Raw genomic sequence first — 23046 nt, 5'->3', positions numbered from 1 at the left:
GATTGAATAAACCTATCTGAGCATGCCATAATTTGTTATAACTTGATACTTTTCTGATATTAAAGCTCAGCTGCTGACAAGCATTTGTTATGCTTAACATAATTTGGTGGTTTTTAAACTAATTACCAAAGTAAGGTAGCAATGAAAGGTTTGGGTGTTAAAAAAGCATTAGCATAACTACTCAGCACATAGAGGAAAAACATTGATAGCAGTGGATGGATAGCAACAGTTTCCATCAAAAAGAAAATTTTATTTTTCAAGTAAATATGTGGATTTAAAAGGAGAAAAATGCAAAAATGCAGCCAAAACAGTGCCTCTGGTCCCACAGCTACCTGCAGCTGCTGGGGTCAATGGCCAGCTAGACACTTCAACAGTGTGAGTTAGTTTCTAATACTGATTCAATCTCACAGGATAAAGTAAGCTACAGCACAACAGAGGTCAAAAAAACCCCGAAAAGCCAAAAAGCAAATTGTAATCAGTAAGCTCAGGTCCCTTGCCAGCACCTGGGAGAGAATGTGCAGTGCTGCACAGAGCTTACCATTGTAGCTGTGAAGGGGATGTTGTCAATCACAGAGGAGGCCAGAGCAGACACCCAGAGCACTAAAATAATGGCCACAGCCAAGCGCTGATCCTCAGGAACCACCTGGAATTGAGAGAGAGAAAATTATAACTTTGAGATCAGTGTTGCTTTGTGTGTCCCCCATGGCATAATTGCACATTCTTTACAGTTTTAATTTATCGACAGTTATTATTCCTTTAGGCTCTGAGATAGGAAAGGCATCTTAGATAAAATAGCCCAACATTTAGTAATGCAATTACAGTCCTTCTTCCAAGAAAACAAGGACAAAGAGAAGTACAAAGATTGATATTTCTAATACTCAGATTTCACGCAAAAAATACACTGTGCAGCTGTGAATTTTGACCTTTAGCTGTTTATACTTTTTTCACCTTTGCACTTTTGGAGTTTTAGACTATAGAAAAAGCTTCTCTGTTGCTAATATGGCTATATTTATTCTGGCTGAGGACAGATATGTACATATTAAATATCACCCATGCCAAAGTATGACATCCTTTCTTGATACTGCTGATGCAGGAATGTAGACATTAACATCAAATTCAAAATAAAATCATTCTTTTTTGTTGTACTGGAGCAAAACTGTTTTTCTTGCCTGTTAACAATTATAAATATTTTAAACATACCTTTATTAACAAAGCTGTCTGCTCTCCTATATAGTCTATTAAGTGCAAATGAGCCAAAGCCTGGAGTAAAAAAAAAAAAGGACATTGATATCAACTAATGAAGTGCATGATGTACTTGCTTTTTTTTCACTGGATGTAAGAAAAGGCAAAAATTTATTCCCACTTACAAGATATTTATATTCAACTCTATAGCTTGTACAGAATTAATTATAGGTAAGAAAAGATACAGCAGAAATTGGTGGCTGTATTTGCAGAAGCAAGTAAAAGTTGTACTGAAATGACTTGTAGTATTACTAAAGAGCATGGGACACAGAATCAGAGAATGGCTGGAATTTAAAGATTACATTATTCAGTGGATACATGTCTTCTGAAAACCTGAACACAACTGATTTTAAACCAACTTCCCCAAACCCACAATATAGATAGAAGTATATAATGTGTTTCAAAGGTTGGATGAAAGCAGGTGTCTCATGCTCAGTCTCAGAAGAAGAAACAGGAAAACAAATTGTATTTCTATTTTATGGCTATCTCTGACCCATTCAAAAAGAGGCCCAAAAACCTACAACAAAAACTACCAAAACCAGTATCCATCTGCTAAAACCAGGACAGAGATTTTGGATGAGTGGAAATTGGCACAGAGGCAGCAGCATCTGAAAGGCAGGAAATGCATCTCTCCAAAGCCCAAGTTAGGCACATGAACAGAGGTGAGCCCTGTAAACACTGGACCCCAGGACAGCCTGGGTCAGAGTGCTCTGTCCTCCCTGTGAGAGCCATTCCCAGTTGTACAGGACATTTAGACAGCATCCTGTGGTGCTTCCTCAGATGAAAAGATATAGGAAGTCTTCAGCCTGGTGGTGCTAACTCTGATCTCTCCTTGGGCACACAGAATACAGACTGAGTCTTCACACCTGAGGACAGTGACCTATTCCCTTTAACTTGTGAGTGCTAGCCTTTAATTCACTTTGGTTTTGTTTTTTTTTTTTTTTTTTTCTTGTAGGCATGAAGAATGAAGTACTATTTTCAGGTTTAATAAGGTATATCTATTTGACGACTTCTCAGTTTCTCAGGGGAGAAAATCACATCATTTTTGGTTTAGCCTAGACCATGCTGGTTGGCTTGCTTTCTTGTTTTCTGTCAAGAAAAAGAAGCAGTCAGCTGCAATACCTCCCTCACTGACATCAGTCCCTCACAGAGCTGCAGGAGTCAGTATTCACACAGCACAGCTCTGTATAATCCCCCCACCTGGCAGTCAGACAGAGCCCTTCAGAGACTGCAGTGGGAAAAAAAGCATTCCATTCACTTGCTGTCAAATTCCATGACAGATGCAAAGATCCCAATAGGTATCAAGTGGTGTGGCACAGGACACTGGTTTATCAGTGACTAAAGTGCTTTCATTCAGACTGGAAATTCCTGTACCTGCAGCTCAATTGGACATCAGCAGAATAACAGTGGTTTGGGTATCACCAAATCACAGTAAATTTGGCCCAGAAATATTAAGTTTTTTAACAACACATGCAACAAGAAAAGGTTTATCTACAATTAAAGATACAGCATGCAGAAAACAAGCAGCAAAATACAGGCACATATCACTTACACTTAAAAAAACATTAACATTTTTTATTATTTTGGCTTCCAAGGAGAATGTTGCCTAAGAAATTAATTATTGTTGATTTTAAGTTACCATTTTCTTTCTAAGCTATCTGTGTTGCTTTATCAACTCAAAGGATATGACAGGGATTTTTAAATGTATGTAAATGCAATATTCTTAATGAACAGCAATAATTTTTGCATCATTGCTGTATTCATGCTTCAAAATAAACTTCTAAAAGATAGTTGCCAGCAATTAGAGCCCAGATTTACATTCAATTATTATTGCTGCCTCATTAATTATCTACTAACAGAATGTATTACTTTCCAGTAACACTCCAAATTAATTCTGGAACTCAAAAAAAGAGACGTTCAGGACACACACATCACTCCTGCAAGAGAGTCTGCAGGTAGCCCATCTCATTAGAGATGGTGACATTAATCACATAAATAATTTTAGGATGTCTCTGTGATCTCCAGGCCAATCTCCTGCAAGCACCTAAGTGCAAGTCAGCAATTAGCACCCTGCCACTGTCCTCCCCTGCATGTAAACTGCACAGAGGGTCTCTTGGATGTTCCTGTGTCTTCTAAGAGGAGTAAGCATTATTGCACTAATTGGTGTCTTCAGGCACACTAGTTCCTGTGGGGGAGTTCACAACAGAGCTTTTCTGCAGAAAGAAATCATATGCCATTTTAAAACAAAGTCTAATTTATGCATAAAAAATTTCATTAGTCCTCTTGTGGACAGTATGCCATGATGACTCTTGTAAGTAAACTCTGCCTGAAGGAATTAAGGTAACATGCCAATTTTTGCTGTAAAACTCAACAAAGAGCTGTAATCCTGAGAGGCATAGGGACTTATTTTACAGAGACAGAAGAAGCAGAAAGATCTTTATAGCATGTAACAGCCACTTGTGGATAAAGACTAAAAAGACAGTTGTAAAGATTAATTAGCCAGGGGACACAAGAGAAAACAAAAGACCTCCAAAGAATTTCCAAGTTTTTAATTGTAAAAGATGCACCAGACTGGACTGATGGACCCCCAAAGGTAGAACCTTCGGAAGTTCCCCTGTGGTTCAGGAACTCAAATCATGTTTTCCAAAATATCTGGAACTCAAATCACATTTTCCAAAATTAGTTGCCTAAGTCCCACACAGGTTTTTAAATGTGTCTTTTAATAGGAAAGAGAACATTTATAGCAGCAGGAAACAGCTTCAGACTGGGAACTATCCAAGCTGAAGGATCACCAAGGGTGAGCAATATGAGCTGGCAATTTCTGAATGCCCTAGACTATGGAAAGTAGTATATCAATGTATATCTTTGTTTTTACCAGTCTCTTCTTGACACTGGTAACCCTAAGGAAAGAAAAACACCTTAGAAAAGACTGCCACCTACTAATCCAATAGATTCAGATAAAAATTAGCAGTGATGATATACACAGAACATTTTCTCATTCATTGTGGGGAAGCATTTAAGGTCTCATATTTTTTTCTTCATTATCTGGACAAGTTTCTTCCATGACCTTAAACTGCTGTTATTCTAGAAAGCCAGGAAAAGTATTATTTCATTAGCAAACTACTCACTGGTGACATGAGAAACCAAAAAAAAAAAAAGAAGTTCAGTGAATTATTTTAGTTGTATCCGAAGTCTGGCAGTAAATGGCAAATAATTTCCTGTGTATTCTACTATGGTATTGTGCAGGCACACAGCACTCAAATCACAGCCGGTCAATCAAAGTTCAAACAATAAATACATCAGGGAACACAACTAACAAACTGTTACAATAACAGTAGACAAAATAAACATGGCTTCAGCATTGATTGACTATAAGAGCTAGAAATTCAAGGTTATATGGAAGCTCATACAATGGAGAACTAGAAATTTCCTGTTCTAATGAGCATACAATAAATCAATATTTCCTGATTAACTTTAGACTTAGTAGCTTGCAGAAAATTTCATAATGATAATCAGAGTTTCCTCTCAACTTCTTGGAGGTTACCAGATTTTGACTTCCACTTTGGCATTAATTAGAGTTAGTCAGATTGATTCTTGTTTCTATTTGCTTCAAATGTTGTCTCTGTTACTGCTGTTGATTTTTTTAATAGATTCCAATTCCCAGATTCTTGGGATCTATGCAATTATTGTGAGGAAAGAGGGGAGAAGAGAAGCTCTATGAGCAAATTAGTTATCACAGGCTTTCCGCAGGCTTCTCACTCAGGCCATGGTAGCGTTAGTGGTCACTTGGGTATTGCCAGTCATGTTTCTACAACATTATTACATCATTTAAACCCAACAATTAACAACTGAAAAAAAGTCAGTATTCCAGAAGCCTAATTTAAAAGTTATTGTGAATATCCACAACAACAAAAAAAAAAAATTCCAAATATTTGGCGTAAGAATAAATCTTCTCAAGATATACAAAACATTGAATAGGGAATAAAAGGGGATACAAACATGGACGGACATGGATGTTGTCAAGCAGACAAGCACACAGAAAATACACAGCAAGATATCCAGGCATTTCAAGAGCTGAATATTTTTTAAATTAGCATTGCAAACTGAAATCCAGTGTTATTTTCCTTTCAAATCACACTCCCATGAAATATCTCAGGCCATTTGGTGGCCAGCATGTAGCAGACAGCACTAGAAGCATTTTTCAACTCTAGTTTAATCTTGTTCTATTATTTTTCCTATCATCTGTATAAATAATTGTAAACAAACACATAAATACACATAAAATATCTGCACACATAGACCAGCAATAAACCCAGAAACTGTAATTTAAATTACAGAGAAATGATTATGTCAGATACATCCAACAAAAGCAGAATATGGAAAGAGAATGAGACCAAGTTTATAATGAAAATTTAAATATTAAAGTGGCCCAACTAACTTTCATTCTCTGCTATTCCTCTCCATATTATCATAACTACATTTGATCAACAATATTTCAGTGGGATTGAACCAGCAGGAGGCCTCTCTTCAGGAACATAATTCACATTTGAAATATTTTTCAGTTCTTCAGGCTTTACAATCAGAGAATATTACCTCCATGAGAACAAACAATGCTGCAAAGAAAAGGAGGGTTGCCCACTCAACTCTGTTCAATATCATCTCAAAATCATGGATGTCTGCTAGCACCAGCAGCCAAAGGGCTCCCAACATGGCAATCCAGCCTGTATGAGAGAAAAAGAGAGCAATGCTTTATACTTCACAGACTTGTTATGTGCTACCAACGTGTAAGTTACAGTATTGTGATTTTCAAAGATTTTTGCCATATTTTTGCTTTTACTGTAACAAGGAAAAGTTCACAGATATAACAGGATGAATGGTTTCTGCTTTCAAATTGAAATAAAATCTAAAATTTAAAAAAAAGGCAAGTAAGACAAAGTTGGATTACCCCAATAATCAATAGGTTGGATCACAGAGAAACCTTTCGGTATTTAGGAATAGTGAAGGAATCTGCAGCTCCTGAAAGGCTGGCTGAATTCCCTGGACCTTAAAGATTCAGTGGCTGCCTGCTCCAGAGGATAACCAGGAAAGGAAACTCTCCTTAGAAAAGAAGAGAGATTTAGAGCAAAAGAAGCTCGCTGCAGATAAGATCCTTCTGCACATCCTGAAGTATTTTAATACACATATTTAAGTAACTGAGAGAAAATGCAAATTAAATGCACAATTAGCCAGAAAATGCAAATAGCAAATCTCCTGTCTGAGCAAGGCTCACTTTCCCTCTGCACAGTTAAAATTCCTTCTAGAACTGCTTGATCCCTCTGGTTCATTTATCTTATAACTCACTGAGTTCCCAAAGCAGCAGAAGAGAACTGTCAGTTCTATCTACCACAACTTTTAATAGCAAAGTTGATTTGCTGTACTATGAAACAAAGCAAATCTCTTAATGCAAATTAAATTTATTTAGTCTCAACATAAAGGAATGGTTTATGGAAATGCACTGCCTAATTTTCCTCTGACTGTTGTCTTGGCTATTTTCTGAACTCTGTTAAAAAACAGTGGGCCCAACTCCACCTTAAATAAATAAAGATGATGGCAATTCCTGTTAGAATGCTACAAGGGAGAGTAGATAGATGCTGATTTGAAGCTAAGTAGCAGAATTTTAAGTACTATTTTCTAAAAACCTACATGACAACATAACATTTTCTCACATACATTTTGAATGTAATACATCAAAGTGAAGAATTTAAGAATTTCTCATTACTTATGGGACAATCTGTGAAAATATCTTGGTATTATTCCTACCCTTCTGTCTCCAATAATAATGAATCAACAAGAACATGCTATATGGAGATAACAATCACTAAAGTTAATGAAGAAATACAGAATTGCAGAAGAGGTGGATGGAGCCAGGCATTTTCTATCACCATGAGTGTTATCAGCACACATTAGCTTCAAGCATGCAGCTTTGCATGAGGGAGCAGTGCCTGGCCTTACAATATTGTTCCCTGAGAATACAGACAGGCAAGGGAGGTGTCATCCTGCTGTGCTTCAGTAAGTACAGCTCTCCAGAGGGAAGTGCAAACACATCAGCTGCCAGCTGTGGCTGCACAGAGCTGATTTTAGTCTGGGAGAGGAGAGGAGAGGAGAGGAGAGGAGAGGAGAGGAGAGGAGAGGAGAGGAGAGGAGAGGAGAGGAGAGGAGAGGAGAGGAGAGGAGAGGAGAGGAGAGGAGAGGAGAGGAGAGGAGAGGAGAGGACAGGACAGGACAGGACAGGACAGGACAGGACAGGACAGGACAGGACAGGACAGGACAGGACACTTTCTTGGAATTTTTTATTCACTATGTCGAATTTTGAAAGTACTAGGACACATTAAACACTGGCTTCTCTGTTCTTTTTTTTTTTTTTTTCCCTAGCTTTCTGGACCACAAAAGAGAGCCATAAGGAAGAAAAATAGAAATAATTTTTAAAAATAACTTCTCATTACTCTAGTGAAAACAAAGCCCATTTACTGTCCAACAGACCACTTCCTTTACTGCCTTTAAGTGCATCTGCTTCATAACAATTGATGCCCCAGAAAGAGAACTTATACAGAACCTGAACCTAAATTCAATTTCTACCTGTTGAAGAGGGTGACATTTTCTATTTATTTTAGGGGAAAGGAAATGAAATTTTATTATAAAATGCATCTGGCAAATTTATAATGCATTCTTCATAAGAAAAGATTTCCATGTCTTCAGCCTAGTGCCAGAAAAAAAAAAAAAAGTACATTAGAAATTGCCTGAGGGCTTTGCTTTTCCTGTACCCAGTGGGCAAAACCACCTTTGGAATAATACTTAGTTCATGCTGAGTGGAACACAATTGCAATACTACTCAAAAAAAACCCTTATTTTAAAATAATCAAGTAGATGAACTTGAAAATATGAAACAATCTAATAGAGTAAAAAAGAAGTCTAGAATTTGGAGGTAGGCAGGAGAAAGAGAAAGAAATTAAGGAGAAAAATTGCTCTACAATTTTTAGGTCTTTCAAATGCTCATTAAGAAGAATTTGCATTCCTCAGCAAAAGTAATTTTGACTTCCACCTCATAGTAGCAGGTCAGAAGCATAACAAGCTTCCTCTGAACAAAGTGAAAATGTTCACTCTGCATGTTCACTTTATATGCACAGAATTTGGAGTAATGCATTTAAGAAGACTGAGAAAATTTCACTTTTCTGGAAACTGAAGTGGCACTGAGACATTTGAACTGCAAACCAAAGTCAGGTAGCATTGCATGATCCCTCTGATGGCCTGGGCAAAACAGCAGGCTACTCAAGACAGGTCAAGATAATATATTTAGGTAGGAAGAGATAAAACTGTGAAAATCCAGGATGAGAAGCAACTGGATGCCAAACAGTCCTCCAGAAAAGACTTGAGAAACACAGTGTATCATAACTAAATCTCATGGCCCACTGAAACATGGAACCAGGGCTATAAATAATAAATTCTGTGAAGCAACCTCTCTTTTCCTCATCCCTAGTAAACCCTGAGAATATATACTGTAAGATGCATACCCATTAGGAAATCTGAGGCAGGGAAGGAAGCACAATCAACAGCCTGAAGAGATGACTTTTGAGGAAAAATGTAGAGAATCCAGAATATTTAGCTCAAAAATAAGATGATTTAAGAGGTCCTGACAAATCTTTGGGTAAATACCAGGCTTCCCCAAAGGGCAGAGAGCAACCCATTTGTGTCAACAGTAGTGGGTAGGACAAGAAAGAGTGAAAAGAAGATGTTAATAGCAGTCACAATGATTCAGGCAATACAATATTCAGGGTCACACAATATTCAGGTGAATTTATAGTGATTGAGAAACAATTTTTTTTAAAAAAAATCTAGACCAGTTTCTGCCAGATGAAAATATAGTACCCCAATCTGCAAACAGATGGGAGGGTATTAACTATGTTATTTTATGTGTTTCTCAAAGTATTTTAGTTTTTGTGCTTTTTAAGTTCTTTTTTTGTCATTATAGCTTAAGGATGTATGCCAGTCCTTCACATAGTATGGTGTAATGTAGTATATGCTTAATCATCCTCTTATACAAGCCTGTAAAAATATTGGGGTGACAAAGTTAAATCAAAGACATATATCCAGTAGTGCTTGCTCTACTCATAGAATATGTTTTATCAGTATAATGAAAATGTTCCATATTTTGGTTTATTCAAATTTTGTTTTATTTTATTATGCATCCCTGAAAATATACATTCTGAAATCTTTTTGAATATCTCTAAGAAGTGCTTGATGTTCACTGGTAAGTGCACTTTTATCTTTAAAATTATTTTTTTTTAGTATAAAGTTACCTTCTCTCAAAGCAACTTGCTAGTCTTTTGAACAGTCTCTTTTCACAGGCTTAGCTTCATGGAAATCATTTTATGTTCTTTGCTATTTTTAGCACCATGGTTTAAGGCAACTCCTTGGGGGAGAGAACAGTGAAGGTGACAATCCAAGACTTGTACCACACCAATAAATACTTGGTACAATACAAGAGGAATAAAAGGATATGGAAAAAAATAATGGAAGCTATAACCCCATGCAAGGCAAAAGAAGCAGGATCCTATGCTGACACAAGGTAGTTATACAATAAAACCAGAAGCATTTCATAAAGCAAGGTAAAGAACTGACTGCTCTGTGATCCCAGATCATCTCACGTGCCTTAGGAAAGGATGTGCTGGACTTTGTTGAATAGCTGTAATAGCATGAAGTCAGAATGTGAAACCATATTCACCATTGTATTGTAATGCCAACACCTAGCTTCACTAACTCTCCAAACACAATTTTATAGATGAGGTGGGATGGCACTCAAAACAGAACACTGTAAGAAAGAAACCTGGTCAGACATTTCTGCAGCTGGGCACTCCATCTCCCGAGATGGATATATAGCTGTCTGTATTGCACCAATATGTAAGTCTGAAAAATTACAGAGTGCTTTCAGTAAAGGTCACTGCAAACAAACACACTCTATTGCCATAGCCTTGTTGACTCTAGTGAACAAAAAGTAGTTTGAGGAGCTGCAAATATCAAGATAAAGGAAAGGTAGGCTTCTCTAGAAGCGAGCAATAAAGATCAAAGGCTGCACTAGCAGATACAACTGTTAGTGGTCCTTGGCTTTTTCTTGTCAAGTGTGTGGGCAGCTGCATGGACAGGGGGTATAGTATAATGCATGCATAATTATCTATTTTTAAAGAACACAGTGACATTTCAAGGCAGAACTTTTGCAAACTATCCTAAAATATATTAAGACTTCAAGGATCATGGAAAGCAAATGTCTTGTATTTTCACAAGCAAGGTGTTATGCTGACAGGGATGAATAACATCTGGACCAGACTTTCTGAGTACTAGTCAGTGCTGACTGCATTAATGTAGCTCCATTCCCACATTGTCATTATTAAAATATTATCGTCAAATTTATTTTTAACTCATGCTCATGTACACTCTACCAGGAATGCTTTTGACACAACTATGAATCAAAGATGTATGAAATCTCAGATATAGTTATGTCCTTTATCATTTTTAAAAAACAGTTTGCATTTTCATGGTGCAATCAAGTCTCTATGCCACATATCAGAGACCAGCAGGTCAGTCCTATGCAGAGCTCTTCTTGACCTCCATGTAAAAGTACTAGAACACCTAAACCAACACCACCACCACATGCCACAAGAGATAACAGAGTAAATGGATGGAGCACAGGCAGGGAGATTAAGGGCACTAAACGAGGACAAATATATCAAATTCCACTGGCAATTGTAGCTGATGGCCTGGGGAAAAGGGCGGCAAGCAGTCCCAGCAAGCACACCTGCAAGGATCTGGAAGAGTCTTCAGAAAAGCCTGAAGACTTTGAAAGAGAGCAGCTTAAAATGTTGGCTCTAATCTCCTTATGTCTTTCTACCTTGGACTGGAAGCTTTTATCAGAGGCCTTAACACATTGCTTTATTTACCATTGAGATCAGCAATTAAAGAAATAACTTTAGTCATGGAAAGCAGCATTACTGCTTCATATAGGTGGAGCATTAGTGGAAAATGGTAAGGGAAGAAAGAAATTGCCACAGACAAGAGTCCCTGAGTACCTGCAGCTAAAAGAAATACATAAGACGGTAAAAAAGAATCCAGGTTTATCAGTAACTCAGCTGTGATTAGTTATAGATGATTGAGTAAACCTATGAGATGGTCAAGACCCATTTTAAGGGTAACAAAAAGCACAAGAAAAAAAGCATACAATATACATCACACCCCATAAAATGGAATCAGGTATAATGTAGAGCTGGAAACCAAATTTGAATAAGTGTGAAGTTCAGAAAATATATAAAAATGGACTTGAGTGAACTGAAGCACAGGAAGTAAGAAACCATCAACACCAACACTATTTACATCTTGGCAAAGAGGAAGACACCCCTAACGTGTCATCTCATCCTGGCAAACACCTCAAGTTGTCAACACTGCGTTGTGACTCCTTCCAGCCTAAATGTGTGATGCTTAGCACCCAGGAGAACATCAGAGGGAGACCTTAACAACAGGGGAAAAAAGGGAGATGATACTGGGATTATTCTTTTGGGTTTTGAGTGGATTTTTGGGGTTTTTTTGGGGTGGCGGGGGGAAGGAGAAGTTGTTTGGTTGCTTGGTTGCTTTTTTACAACAGTTTATACTGCATATTGTTAATGAGGTGTATTTTTTTTTATTGATTAGATAATTTAGACTCTAAGTGTTAGTATTACTATAACATGAACAATAACTGCTTGCTTTGGTTGCACTGGTTGCACTGGTTGCAACTTTTAATTTTTTACTGATAATAAATTCTCAGCTCCAGATATAGGAGCAAATGTTCCCCATTTTGCCCAGAATATCACAAACTTAAAAATATCATGGAGACTTTGAGAACAGGAGCCTTCCCCCATGTACAGAGAAGGCAATCCAAGGGTTTTGGAGGCCAAAGCCATTTACTTTACTGAAATATGTGAAGGAGTTTCCAGGCAACTACAGATTATTGAGGATGGTATTTTTAGCTCTACAGAAAAGGTCCACAAATGTTACTTCCTAAGCTCTGCATCTGTTTGCCTAGTTTATCAAGTCATGTTAGAAAGCTTTCCAAAATAATAAAACAAAATTTAAATTAAAATGGCCGGGGGGTGGGGGGGGGGGGGGGAAGAGAGACAAAGAAAAGAAAATAATCATTGTGACAGCTTTAAATGCAGTTGACAATAAAGTATCATTTGAGCTATTACTTAGGAGTCAACACCTACAAGCTTTTCAAGATTTTATCAACTAAAACTGATTCATTTCCTAAACCTAGCTAATTTCTAGATAAATGTTAGCTCTAGTGACAAATTAAAGACCAAATGTGCACTTTTCACTATGAGGATATAGTGACATAGGAAGTGAAATAGAAGATGTGCTAAACTTCATGTAACTCTTGGAATCTGGCCTACACTTTCTTAAATCTAGATTGTTCACTAGTTTTTATATCTTAATAGCTGTCTGTCTCAACAAGATTTTTTGTTTTCTTAGGCATTAAAAAGTTATAAATCAGCTTATTAAACTGGTCTATGGTTTTTGTAGATATTTTATAAAACAACTCCTCAATAACACTGAGTAGCTCTATAACAAACATCTCATCTTAACTATTGCACAAATTAACCTGAAACCAAACAGGTTTATATAAGCACTTTTTTTTCTTCCTCTCTATAGGGACAAACACATTTTTTAAGTAATTTTTTCTGTTTCTACAAATATCGTTTTGTTGTTTGTAAACAAATGTCATATTCACACAATTCCACCATCACACAGAATAGTGGAAGAACATAGTTCAATCTATTTATCACTGATAAGAGATGGGAAAAATGTTCCAGAATAAAATTTCAAAGTACAGGATTAAAAGCCTTTGACAACAAAACCCCTCTCATGCTAATGGGATCTGTCCACACCTTTCTCAACCCTGTGCTCCCCTACAAGGCTATATAAATCTTTTGGAGCTGAGGAATTCTGCTGCACTCTGGGAGGCAGGATCTTTCTCACAGGCCGGTGGGGGAGAGGTTCCAGTTTAAAAGCACTTTCACCATTCTAAAGAAGCTTCTTGTTCCAAGTTCAAAAGCCCATACATGGCCTATCTAGGGCCCACATAAAAGTTGGGGTGGGGAGTGGGGGAAGTTTACTAGAGTTCTTCTTGAACAGCTTCCTAGGATGCATCTTCAGAACAAAACTACACAGACTACATTTATTTCCCTTGTGGAATACTGGAGATTTTTAGTTTACATGATCTCATAATTTAGTCAAAGATCCCTATGTTAAAGACTTCTGCCATTGGTTACAGCATTGCAACTCATGCAATATTTTACACACACACATAGATCTGTCTCAAAGCTGTTAGCAAAGAATCATTCCTGCAGTGTGCTCCTAATTTAAATGCTACAGAAAATAAATGGATTAAGCTAGTTGTTAAAGTCTTAGTAGGCTGCAGTAATGGAGAACTGGCTTCATTATTTCTAAGTAAATATTGGTATGAAACTTCATACATTCTGTGATGAAAAAACAAATGTAAGAAAGTTTGTGAGGACTCTCTCTAGCACTCTTCCTCTCTTCCTCACTAAACAAGCTACCTGATAAGTGCTACTCAGTTTCAACTCTATGATAATTATTGGTTCATCTATGTAAATTACAGTGTAAACTGAAAATTAAGCACGTCCACTGAAACATATGAAAATCAAAAGAAGGATGAAAATCAAAAGCACGTAAAGAGGAGAAACTTCAAATCTTATCCACTTCCCTTAATTTGAGAAGTGACTCCTCTCTCCAGTAAAGACAAAATTTTTGTTATAATTTGCATAATAGTCTCTGTGGACATAATGGAGGGATGCGACTGTTCAACTGAGGTTCTTTCCCATTAAGGTATTTAATTTCCCATGTGAATGTGAACAATTTTTCTGAAATTATGGAAATTTGTCAATAAATATGGCAACTGGTATTCAAAGGACTGACAATAAAACAAGAGTCTTCCATATCTACACCAACTGAGTACATTTCGCCTTTAATGCTCTGGAAGTAAAATTAAGAGAAGTCTGCACAACATGGCCTATCAAAAAATCAGAAGTCAGTTTACATTAAATGGAACAGTTATTTTCTAACTTCTCCACTATTTCAATCACAGTTTTAAAATGTTTCAAAGATTCAAGACACAACTAGTTAACATAAACTGCAAAAAGAGATCTTCAGACACTCACAAGTAGCTGTAGCAGAATTTGCAGACTAAGTCCACAGTGAGAAGTTAAATCACATCAATATAGAAGGCAGGAGAAAGTTTTGCAAGAGAAAGAAGTCTCATCAGACAAGATATCCTTTGTTTGTAAATATTGAGGAATTTTAGCTTTAGTGCAAGAATGATGAGGGAAATTCAGATCTAGGATGTTTGCCTGACTGGAGTGACATAGAATACTGACTATACACCTTGTCCTACTGCCCAGAAAGGTCATAGCGATCATGTTACTTACTCAAATGTTCCTAAAGTTAGTTATATGTTCCTAAATTTGGGGAGTTTGCTGACACTACTTTGGCTAAACATTCCAAAGATGAAACCCAGCTGAATTACAGCTGCTGACCTCCTCCACTGATTAGTGACACCCCCAAAGATTATTCTGAGGGCAGATGAAGGTAATTAGCAGAAATATTGATGTCTGAAGGATCAGAGATGCCCATGGCACCAAAGATACCAGAATGGTCTCAGACCGTAGCATTAAGACACGACTCTGTACAAGTGAAAAAAAAAATCCAAGACCTCTCCCTCCAGTGAGCAAATGGCAGACCTTAATCATGGAAAAATTCAGTGAATCCAAAAGATGTCTTCCTGTCCCCTTGCTTAAATAATTCATCAAAGCAACATAGAAAAGCCATGGATGGTAATACCATAGGTTCACCTGTGCAAGGGTTGTGTCTTTAACAGGAAAAATGGTGGTGATAAGGCAGGAATTAATATGCAAATAAGGGAAAACCACAACTGTATTTCTCCTGGCATTCCATCCCTGCTTCCAGCAGCCAAAATTGAGGCAGCATCTCCTCTCTGAAACAGAAACTATCTCATCTCTTTACTCCTGGGTTTTCACCTTGTTCCTTGAATAGGAGAGCAACACTTTGTTGCAGCCTCTTAAAGGAGAAGACATTCTCATGTCTCAGAAGCTAGGGAGCCTGGCCCTGGGAAAGAGGTGTCCAGAGGTGGAAGAGAGCAAGAGTGAGGGGGTCTGCAAGAGCAGGCTGCCTGCATTGCATGCAGAAAGCACAGAGGCACAGGGCCACAGAGATAATGGGTCCCTCTTCACAGGTACTAGAAGGAACTGCACTAAGTTCACAGCAGCTCAGCAACTCATTGAACTGACTAAAACCAAATCAAAGATAAAGCAGCTTCCCCACAGGAGTAGAAGGAATTGAACTATAAATTGATTTTGGTATTTTTTCTGAACCAGTCACTTTGAGCACTCCCCTCAAAAAATCTAGCTTAAAATTTCAACAAAATCTTACTTTATATTACTTTTTAAATCTTTTCCAGACATATTAATATAGTCCAAAGCTCTAGACATGCCCGTCTAAAAGATAAAGTTAAAATAGTAGCCAGGAACAATCCTCAAAGGGGCTTTAATTTCATCCTTTGTCATCTTTTCTCAGATGTTTTAATAATGCTTTATCAATAAAATAAAATCTCATGGGGCCAAATGAAAGTAGTGTAGGAGTCTTACAGTTTTTAGTATCTGGATTTTTTTAAGTCTCAGTACTAATCTTTTAATAACAGATGTTTCATAGAATTACACAAAATAAATTAATGAACAGGCACAAGAAAACTGAATAGGAAAGAGTTCCACATTTCAAAAGGCAACTAAGTATTCAAATTTTATTATTTAAATTAAAATGTCAGTACCTTCCAATTATATTAATGATTCCATGTTCATAATGAAAAAGTTGTATTAAGGCTTGGGACTGATGCAGAATTTAAAAATCTTTCTAATTCTCTCTACCAACTGCAATTTAAAGTTATTAGATTTCTAAAACTTTCACCTCTGTATAAACCAATATTCTGGTAGAAAATTAAACACTGAAATGCAATTTACTTTCATTTTTATGAGAAAAACATATTGAATAGATTTACCCAAGCCAACAGAGTACAAGATGTAGTGTACATTAGGAAGCATATTTCCATGCTTGGAAGACTGAAATCCATAGAGCCTCACAGCAGCACTACTTCAGCAATGATAAATAAGTGACAGCTATCATCAAGATAGTGAAATTCAAGAAACAAAATGAGAACCTGTATTTTATGAGACCTGTAAACTTATCAGTAGAAGTTTACAGGTTCAATTACTTTTCACTAAAATTATGTGTATGCTTTAGTAACATTTATTCATTAATCTGACAGGTTTGCCATGAACGCAGAACAGGAGAAATCACACAGAATACATATAGCCCTTTTTTACTTTCAAGGTTGTTAGTTGGCTACTGAATAACAGAAACCTACACTGCCAAACATTCAATTTATTTTCATTTATTTTACTGGCATAAAGCAGGACAAACAAAAAAGATCAATAGCTACTATGTTTCCTCTAGCATTGACTCTAACTCCTTTGCAGTTTTGAAAAAGATTTCTTGCCAGGAGCATAGACAACTAGTGCTGTTTAGTCTTTAATGACTGTCTGGCTTTTCAAAAACATTTAAAGATGTTTGGCTTAATTCAAGAGGTTCTACATGGTTCAGTGCCACTTATCTGAGACACAAAAGTAAGAGTGTAAATTGATTTCTTAAATTGTCAATACGAACGCCTTTCTTATGTTTCCAGCCATCATGACTTCAAATATTCAAATATTTTCAGTTTCTGCATTTTCCCAGACCTTATTAATGTAGCACATTTTTCTGTTATAATACAGCAGTTTACCTTTTAACTTCTTGACAGTAATCTTCATGGGCTGAAATTGCCCATTTGCATGGCAAATAGTCTGTCAGCAGCAGATATGGAAGGTCTTGCTTACAACCTGATCACCACTATAGAGCTATAACTGGCTCTATATCTTACACAGTAAAAATAAATGTCAATGTAATATCTGTGTATATGATTATTGATTTATTCATTATTAGCTATTCCTCTTCAAGACTGCTCCATCTTTCAGCCACTAAGATAGAAGTATATAGTGTGTAAATTCTGTTTGCATGAAAAAAATTTATTTGAAATTCCATAATCTTGAAGAGCTCAGAAGCCAGAAAAAAAATTTCATTTTTCATTGGTCAGTGTATAGGTAGGTTTTATGACTGGTGATTTCACTATTTATGACAATGATTTGGTTCTGTTTTCAGGTTATGTGGAGTTTTTTTCCTCATAGAGATATACAACTACCTGTATAAAAAACTCCACATATAGATCTATATATAGAAAGTACACACAGAGTTACTTTCATTTCACCCATATACAGTCCTGCAGTTTTTATTTTTGGAAATGAATTATTATGGTGATAAAGTAATGGAGACTGTAAATTATACAAAGAGCTTTATGCACTTAAGAAATGATGCCAAACTGCTTCTTTGTTCTCCCATGGAGTGATTATCTTCTGATCTCCCTGATGCATCTTGGTCATTCACTCAAACAGCGCAAATGATGCCAAGATCAAATTTGCTCATTCTGTAATGTTTAGCCAGCTCATTAGTACTGGAAATCCAGAAAATGAAGTCATGAGCACCCTCTGTTACTCCTCCTGGAGTAACTGGGACGTGAGTGAATTTTTAAAACCTGCTTTTCTCTTCCCTGAGAAATTGCTGCTTAACCTGGTAAAATTATGAGGACCGAAACATATGAAAAATGGCTTTCTGAAAAAATCAAGACTCAGGAAGATACGGCTGCCTTTTGTTTAGGGAGGTTGCTTATTTTACTCAGAACAAAACTAGGAAACTTACCAAGATCTAGGTAGATGCCTGGAACAAATGAGTTTAGAAAAAACATAAGAATAACACATCCCAACACTGTCAGACATTTGATGAGCAGAATTTTGTCTGTTATTCTGTGCTGGAGACAGACAAGAAAATAAAATTAGTAATTGTATTAAAGAAAAAGCTATTTATTATGAATAGAGTTCAGAAAAGCATTTGTGAAGTGCAAACTGCTGTTCCAGTCTTGTAAATTCCTCTTCAGCATAAAAGATGGAACTACCTGAACAGTTTTTATAGTGCATCTTATGCATACCTATAAAAAAACATGAATATGTGGTCCAACAGGGTTTAAGAGATACGAATATCTAGCACCTGCTGCATACATTCAGCTGTACTCAGGCTCCACAACTTCAGTCCAGAGGGTAAAGTAGGGTTGAAATGCAGCTCCTACCAAAGAGGGCATTCTGAGCACTCTGTGGTTTTGTGATCACCCTTCTTTTTTCAGGTGTACTTTGTAATCTACTCTAGAGGTCAAAATTTTCACACCTCCTGTACAACTCTCATGTAATTGCCAAGCCCTTCATCTCTACAGAGTTTGTACACCTCCATACCCAGCTCCTGCTTCTCTGTGACAATCTCCTTGTGCCCTCAGTCCTCCCACCCAGTGCTTTCCGTCGTGTCTCTGCTTTCACTACCACTCCGAGAAATCACTTTCTCCCAGACCAAGTTCATCTCTTGTTTCACGTAGTTTAAAGCTCTACTAAAATACATGAAAGTCTTTGTTCTTTAAAAAGTTTGTCTCTTATGCAATGCCTTGAAACAGATATAAAGAAAATCTGTTGGGTTTGGTCTGCTTTAGTGTGACACCTAGGAGCTCTCAGACATACACCTGATTCATTCATGATGCCAATGAGGGAGAGAGATTGTGACACTTAGATAATTAAATTTAGGAGACATTAATCCCACTACAGAGTTTCCATCTTCTCTGCTTCAGCATAAAGACTTAAGCAGTGTTAAGTGTGTGCACAGCTAAGAGAACCGGAGTTATCAAGTGGTTTATCCCTGCTTGAATAATAAAAGCAGTAGTGTCACCAAAATGCATTAAATTAGAGTCAGCATTGGGTACATTAGGAGTGTACTCTATTATCATTCGTCATGCCTACAAGCAATTTATTGACATCTCCTGAGCCTTTTTGGCTATGGATTCAAAATTTGAGAAAACACAGCTAAACCATTACTTCATTTTTTAAGTTATAGTTTTCTAAGGAACAAAAGTACAAAACTTAACAATACCTCACCATGTGGTTCAGTAACCTTGTCTGACCAAGAAGTCAACCACCCTGGCTGCTAACTTTTCAGCTATCAGGAGAGCTAATAAATTTCCATTAGATTTAAAACACTATATCTCTATAAAGGCATAGCTTCTTTTACATGAATACTGAAAAAAAATTACATTTACTTACTTTTTTCTGAAGTTCCTGGATATTTGTTTCCCAGTTTTTATCTTCTTGTGAAATTTGCCTGAAAGAAAATGACACCTACTTTTTTCCAGAGTGAAATCAGAGTTCTGCCAAGAGTGTTGGAAAAAATCCCTCTCATCACATACAGATCACCTCTTTCCCTGTGTGGAGTAACCCATACCACAAAGGAGTCGTGGCCTTCTTACATCCAGCAGCAAAATTCCCATGAACATTTACTTAAGACTCTGCTTTTGTAACAAGCTCTGCTAATACACAAACCCTTCTATTCATGAAGAAAGCCGCAGGCTGAGAAGGAGCTGGACTCCAGGGTACAGACCTCAGTATAGGATCTGGCTATCTGCAATGTGTAACTCCCTGAACACTTTCAGGAGCTGATGTGTGTGTCCCACTGTGATAAAACAAGGGTTGTGTACTAACATCAGAAAGTCAGAACACATATGTTTCACATTTGCATTTTATAATGAAGTTTTTAAGATCCGAATAACTTCGCTGTGTTATCTGCGCAGTCAGGCCTCCAGCAAAAAGCCTTGGGCTTTGCAGTTCAGGAGCTCTGTTGTTAATGCTAATGAATTTTTACATTGCTGTGAATGTGCTGTGCTTGAGGAATCCTGATTCTCGAGATTAAATAGACAATTTTTATTCGAAAGTCAGTAGGGTCCTCTTTAGAATATCATGAACTCTGAGAATCTTCAAATCTTTGGAAAAGGAGGCAATATTAGCAGCCTTATTTGTCTTGAAGTATTAATACTCTCACTCAATTCAATATACACAATATCAGCAAAAATTATGTAAACAATCTTATCCTTGGAATAGTTCAAGAAATCATATTTACATTTTCTTGCTCAAATTCTTTAACAAGGTTATTAATTATAATTAATTATTCCAATTTCCCTTTAGGCAATTAAAATCCAAAATATTTATCACTGCTATTCTCAATCATCAAATTCCATAGCATAACATCTGTTTTTACTAGAATCTAAACAAAACAAGGTCATTATTCTTTCTGTCATAGTTTACGTAAACTTCTTTTCTATACATAAAAATATGTCTGCACTCAGGTTCACACTGAAATTTTGATTGTGAAATAATTGTAAAACACAGCAATTCACTGGTGAAATGTTTTTCAAACTCACCCATTCACTGAAGAGAATTTGAAATTTTCAGTAAGAAAAAGAAAAAATCAGCAACTTACTATGCTGAAGCCACATCTGTAAGGAAAAGTGTACTTATATATTTGTGACCTTTTTAAACTGAAAGCTGCCTGAAATTTCTAGGCCTTTAATTTTGGACCATATTGACAAATATATTTTCCAGGCCTTACACATCAATTTTGTCCTAAAATAGTTTGTGTTTTACAGAGGCTGAGAGTGGCTCTTCCTATCTGTCCAGGCATCTATCTCATCAAGACAGAGCTAGGAATGCAGGTCATGTTCCAGTGAAGATCCCTGAAATGAGAGATAAGACACACTGGTTTTTGCTTACCTGTGAAACGTCCTCAGCTTCTTCCTCAGGAGCATCTCCAGAGTCAGCACCTTCTGCATCAAGAGGCATTTCACAGCAGTTTCTTCTCTGCTGGCTGGGTTGATGCGCTGAGCTGTCAGCCTCCAAACATAGATCTCATGTTTCAGCTCTGGAAAGAGGCAAAATTGCATCAATGTGAAGTCCAACACGCACGAAACCAGAGATGGGTAAAATATGTGTAATGTGCTCTGGACTCAAAGCTGTTAAAGTTATTGGTATGGTTTCCCAACACATTTCCACTCAGGAAGCTGCTTTTGTCATTCATTTTGCAGAGCTGAAGTGAACAAAAAATAAATAGAAATTTTTCAAAAATTTAAATAAATTAACCACAGAGACTTTTTTCAAAGAAAAAGAAGTACTGTCTTCAAATGCTTGCAAACATCTTCAACAAGCTTAAGGGTTAAAATTGTAGCCCATTCATTTTTCAACAGAAAACAAACTGTTAGCATTCATTATTATACTACTAAGAAATACCAATCCCCTGTGTAGTCAGGAATAACAGCAAATGCTCCTTCACAGTATTCAAAATAGACAGCATGTTTCCATCCACTCTGTGTTCATGCAAGCAATTTTATCTATGTAAGGCAAAAGTGAAATTTGGCACTGTTATATGGAATAACATTCAATAGTATTTTAAAGGTTTCCTAAGAGGATTTAATTCTTAGGCACTGAAAATATGTGTAAACACAGCAACCATCAGTTTACTGCTGACCTGGATGATATCTGATCCTGTGTAAATTCAGACAGACTGATTAACACTTCAAAACCAGACTCTAGAATCTTCTCAGAAATTTCAATGCTTTTTGATTTTTTCCCTGTACCATTGAGGCCTTGGAGAATGACCAAAAAAAATATGTGTTCCTGTTCAAGAAGAATGTTAAACTGGGCATGCCAAAAATTTGAATTTTACAAAAAACCATTAAAGAAATAAAATCAGAATATTCATTCAGAAACTGTCTGTGCAAATGTTTCCTGTTGAAGCAATGGGATGTTTCCTCACCCTTCTTTTCTGTTCCACTGAAATTTTATGTCATTGAAGATAATATGTCCAGAATCCAAGGTTTTATATTTTAAGATTCCTGTTAAATCAGCAAGTTTCTCTTGTTCTGAAAATGGATGTGTAACTCTTTACATCATGTAAACAAGCAATAAGAATTATTTAAACAAAAATATTTAGTTACATAAGAAAAATTTAAACACATTTTGATGTAGGCAGTGATGTTAACATTTTATGCTTCAACCCTCTAGAGGGTGATGATAACTGCTATCAAACATGTTCAATTCCCCAATTTCCTTTACAACTATTCATATTGATAATGCAGAATGAATCTTATAAAGATTGACCATGAGAAGGAATTAGACTCAACAAAACTCAAACATTTAATAACAAAAGTGTGTCCAGAGTCTGAATGGTTGACACTGAAGAAAGGGATTTGAACAGCAATTGGCATTCATCTTGTATGGTTTGTGTCTGTAGATCTGCACACATCTGTCAAAGTGGTAATGCCTGCCTAAATTTTACAGTGTAAGACCACAAATACAAATTCACACTGTCAAAAGACAGTTTGTACCTCAACCACAGATTCCAAAAATATGCCAAATCAACCACTTTGCTTTGTAATATATTTGGTGGTTCTTGCCAGAAGCATAATCTGGAAAATATTGTATTACAATACAGATAGCTCTTGCTTATCGAAGGATCCACATGACTTCTGGCCAGCATTTATTTTTGCATCAACATTTGTGACACACACAGATATAACAGCAGTAATTTTCCACTCACAAAGGGGGGGGAAAATGCCTTTCTGTACTTCATTCTTATATGATTTTTGAGTTAATATGACTGCAGCTTTGAAACTGTCATCAGTCCAAGGCAAAGAGTGTATTT

At 36.7% G+C, this 23046-nt stretch overlaps 1 protein-coding gene across 5 annotated transcripts in view; it reads right to left on the bottom strand.

Annotated features, from left to right (window-relative positions):
* Window positions 1-23046, bottom strand: part of OCA2 (OCA2 melanosomal transmembrane protein) — a 183982-nt gene that overhangs the window by 59617 nt on the left and 101319 nt on the right. For all 5 annotated transcript variants that reach the window (XM_050979330.1, XM_050979327.1, XM_009085383.4 and 2 more), the window contains 6 exons: window positions 21120-21267; window positions 19620-19677; window positions 18184-18292; window positions 5836-5963; window positions 1201-1260; window positions 539-643 (listed from right to left, as the gene is read on the bottom strand). In XM_050979330.1, the coding sequence (XP_050835287.1) occupies window positions 539-643; window positions 1201-1260; window positions 5836-5963; window positions 18184-18292; window positions 19620-19677; window positions 21120-21267 (608 nt within the window). The remainder of the gene's footprint in view (window positions 1-538; window positions 644-1200; window positions 1261-5835; window positions 5964-18183; window positions 18293-19619; window positions 19678-21119; window positions 21268-23046) is intronic.

The sequence above is a fragment of the Serinus canaria genome, chromosome 1 (genome assembly GCF_022539315.1).
Source record: "Serinus canaria isolate serCan28SL12 chromosome 1, serCan2020, whole genome shotgun sequence".
NCBI classification, from domain to species: Eukaryota; Metazoa; Chordata; class Aves; order Passeriformes; family Fringillidae; genus Serinus; species Serinus canaria.
The sequence above is the reverse complement of the archived record's forward strand: the minus strand, read 5'-3'. Positions and strand labels throughout refer to the sequence as shown.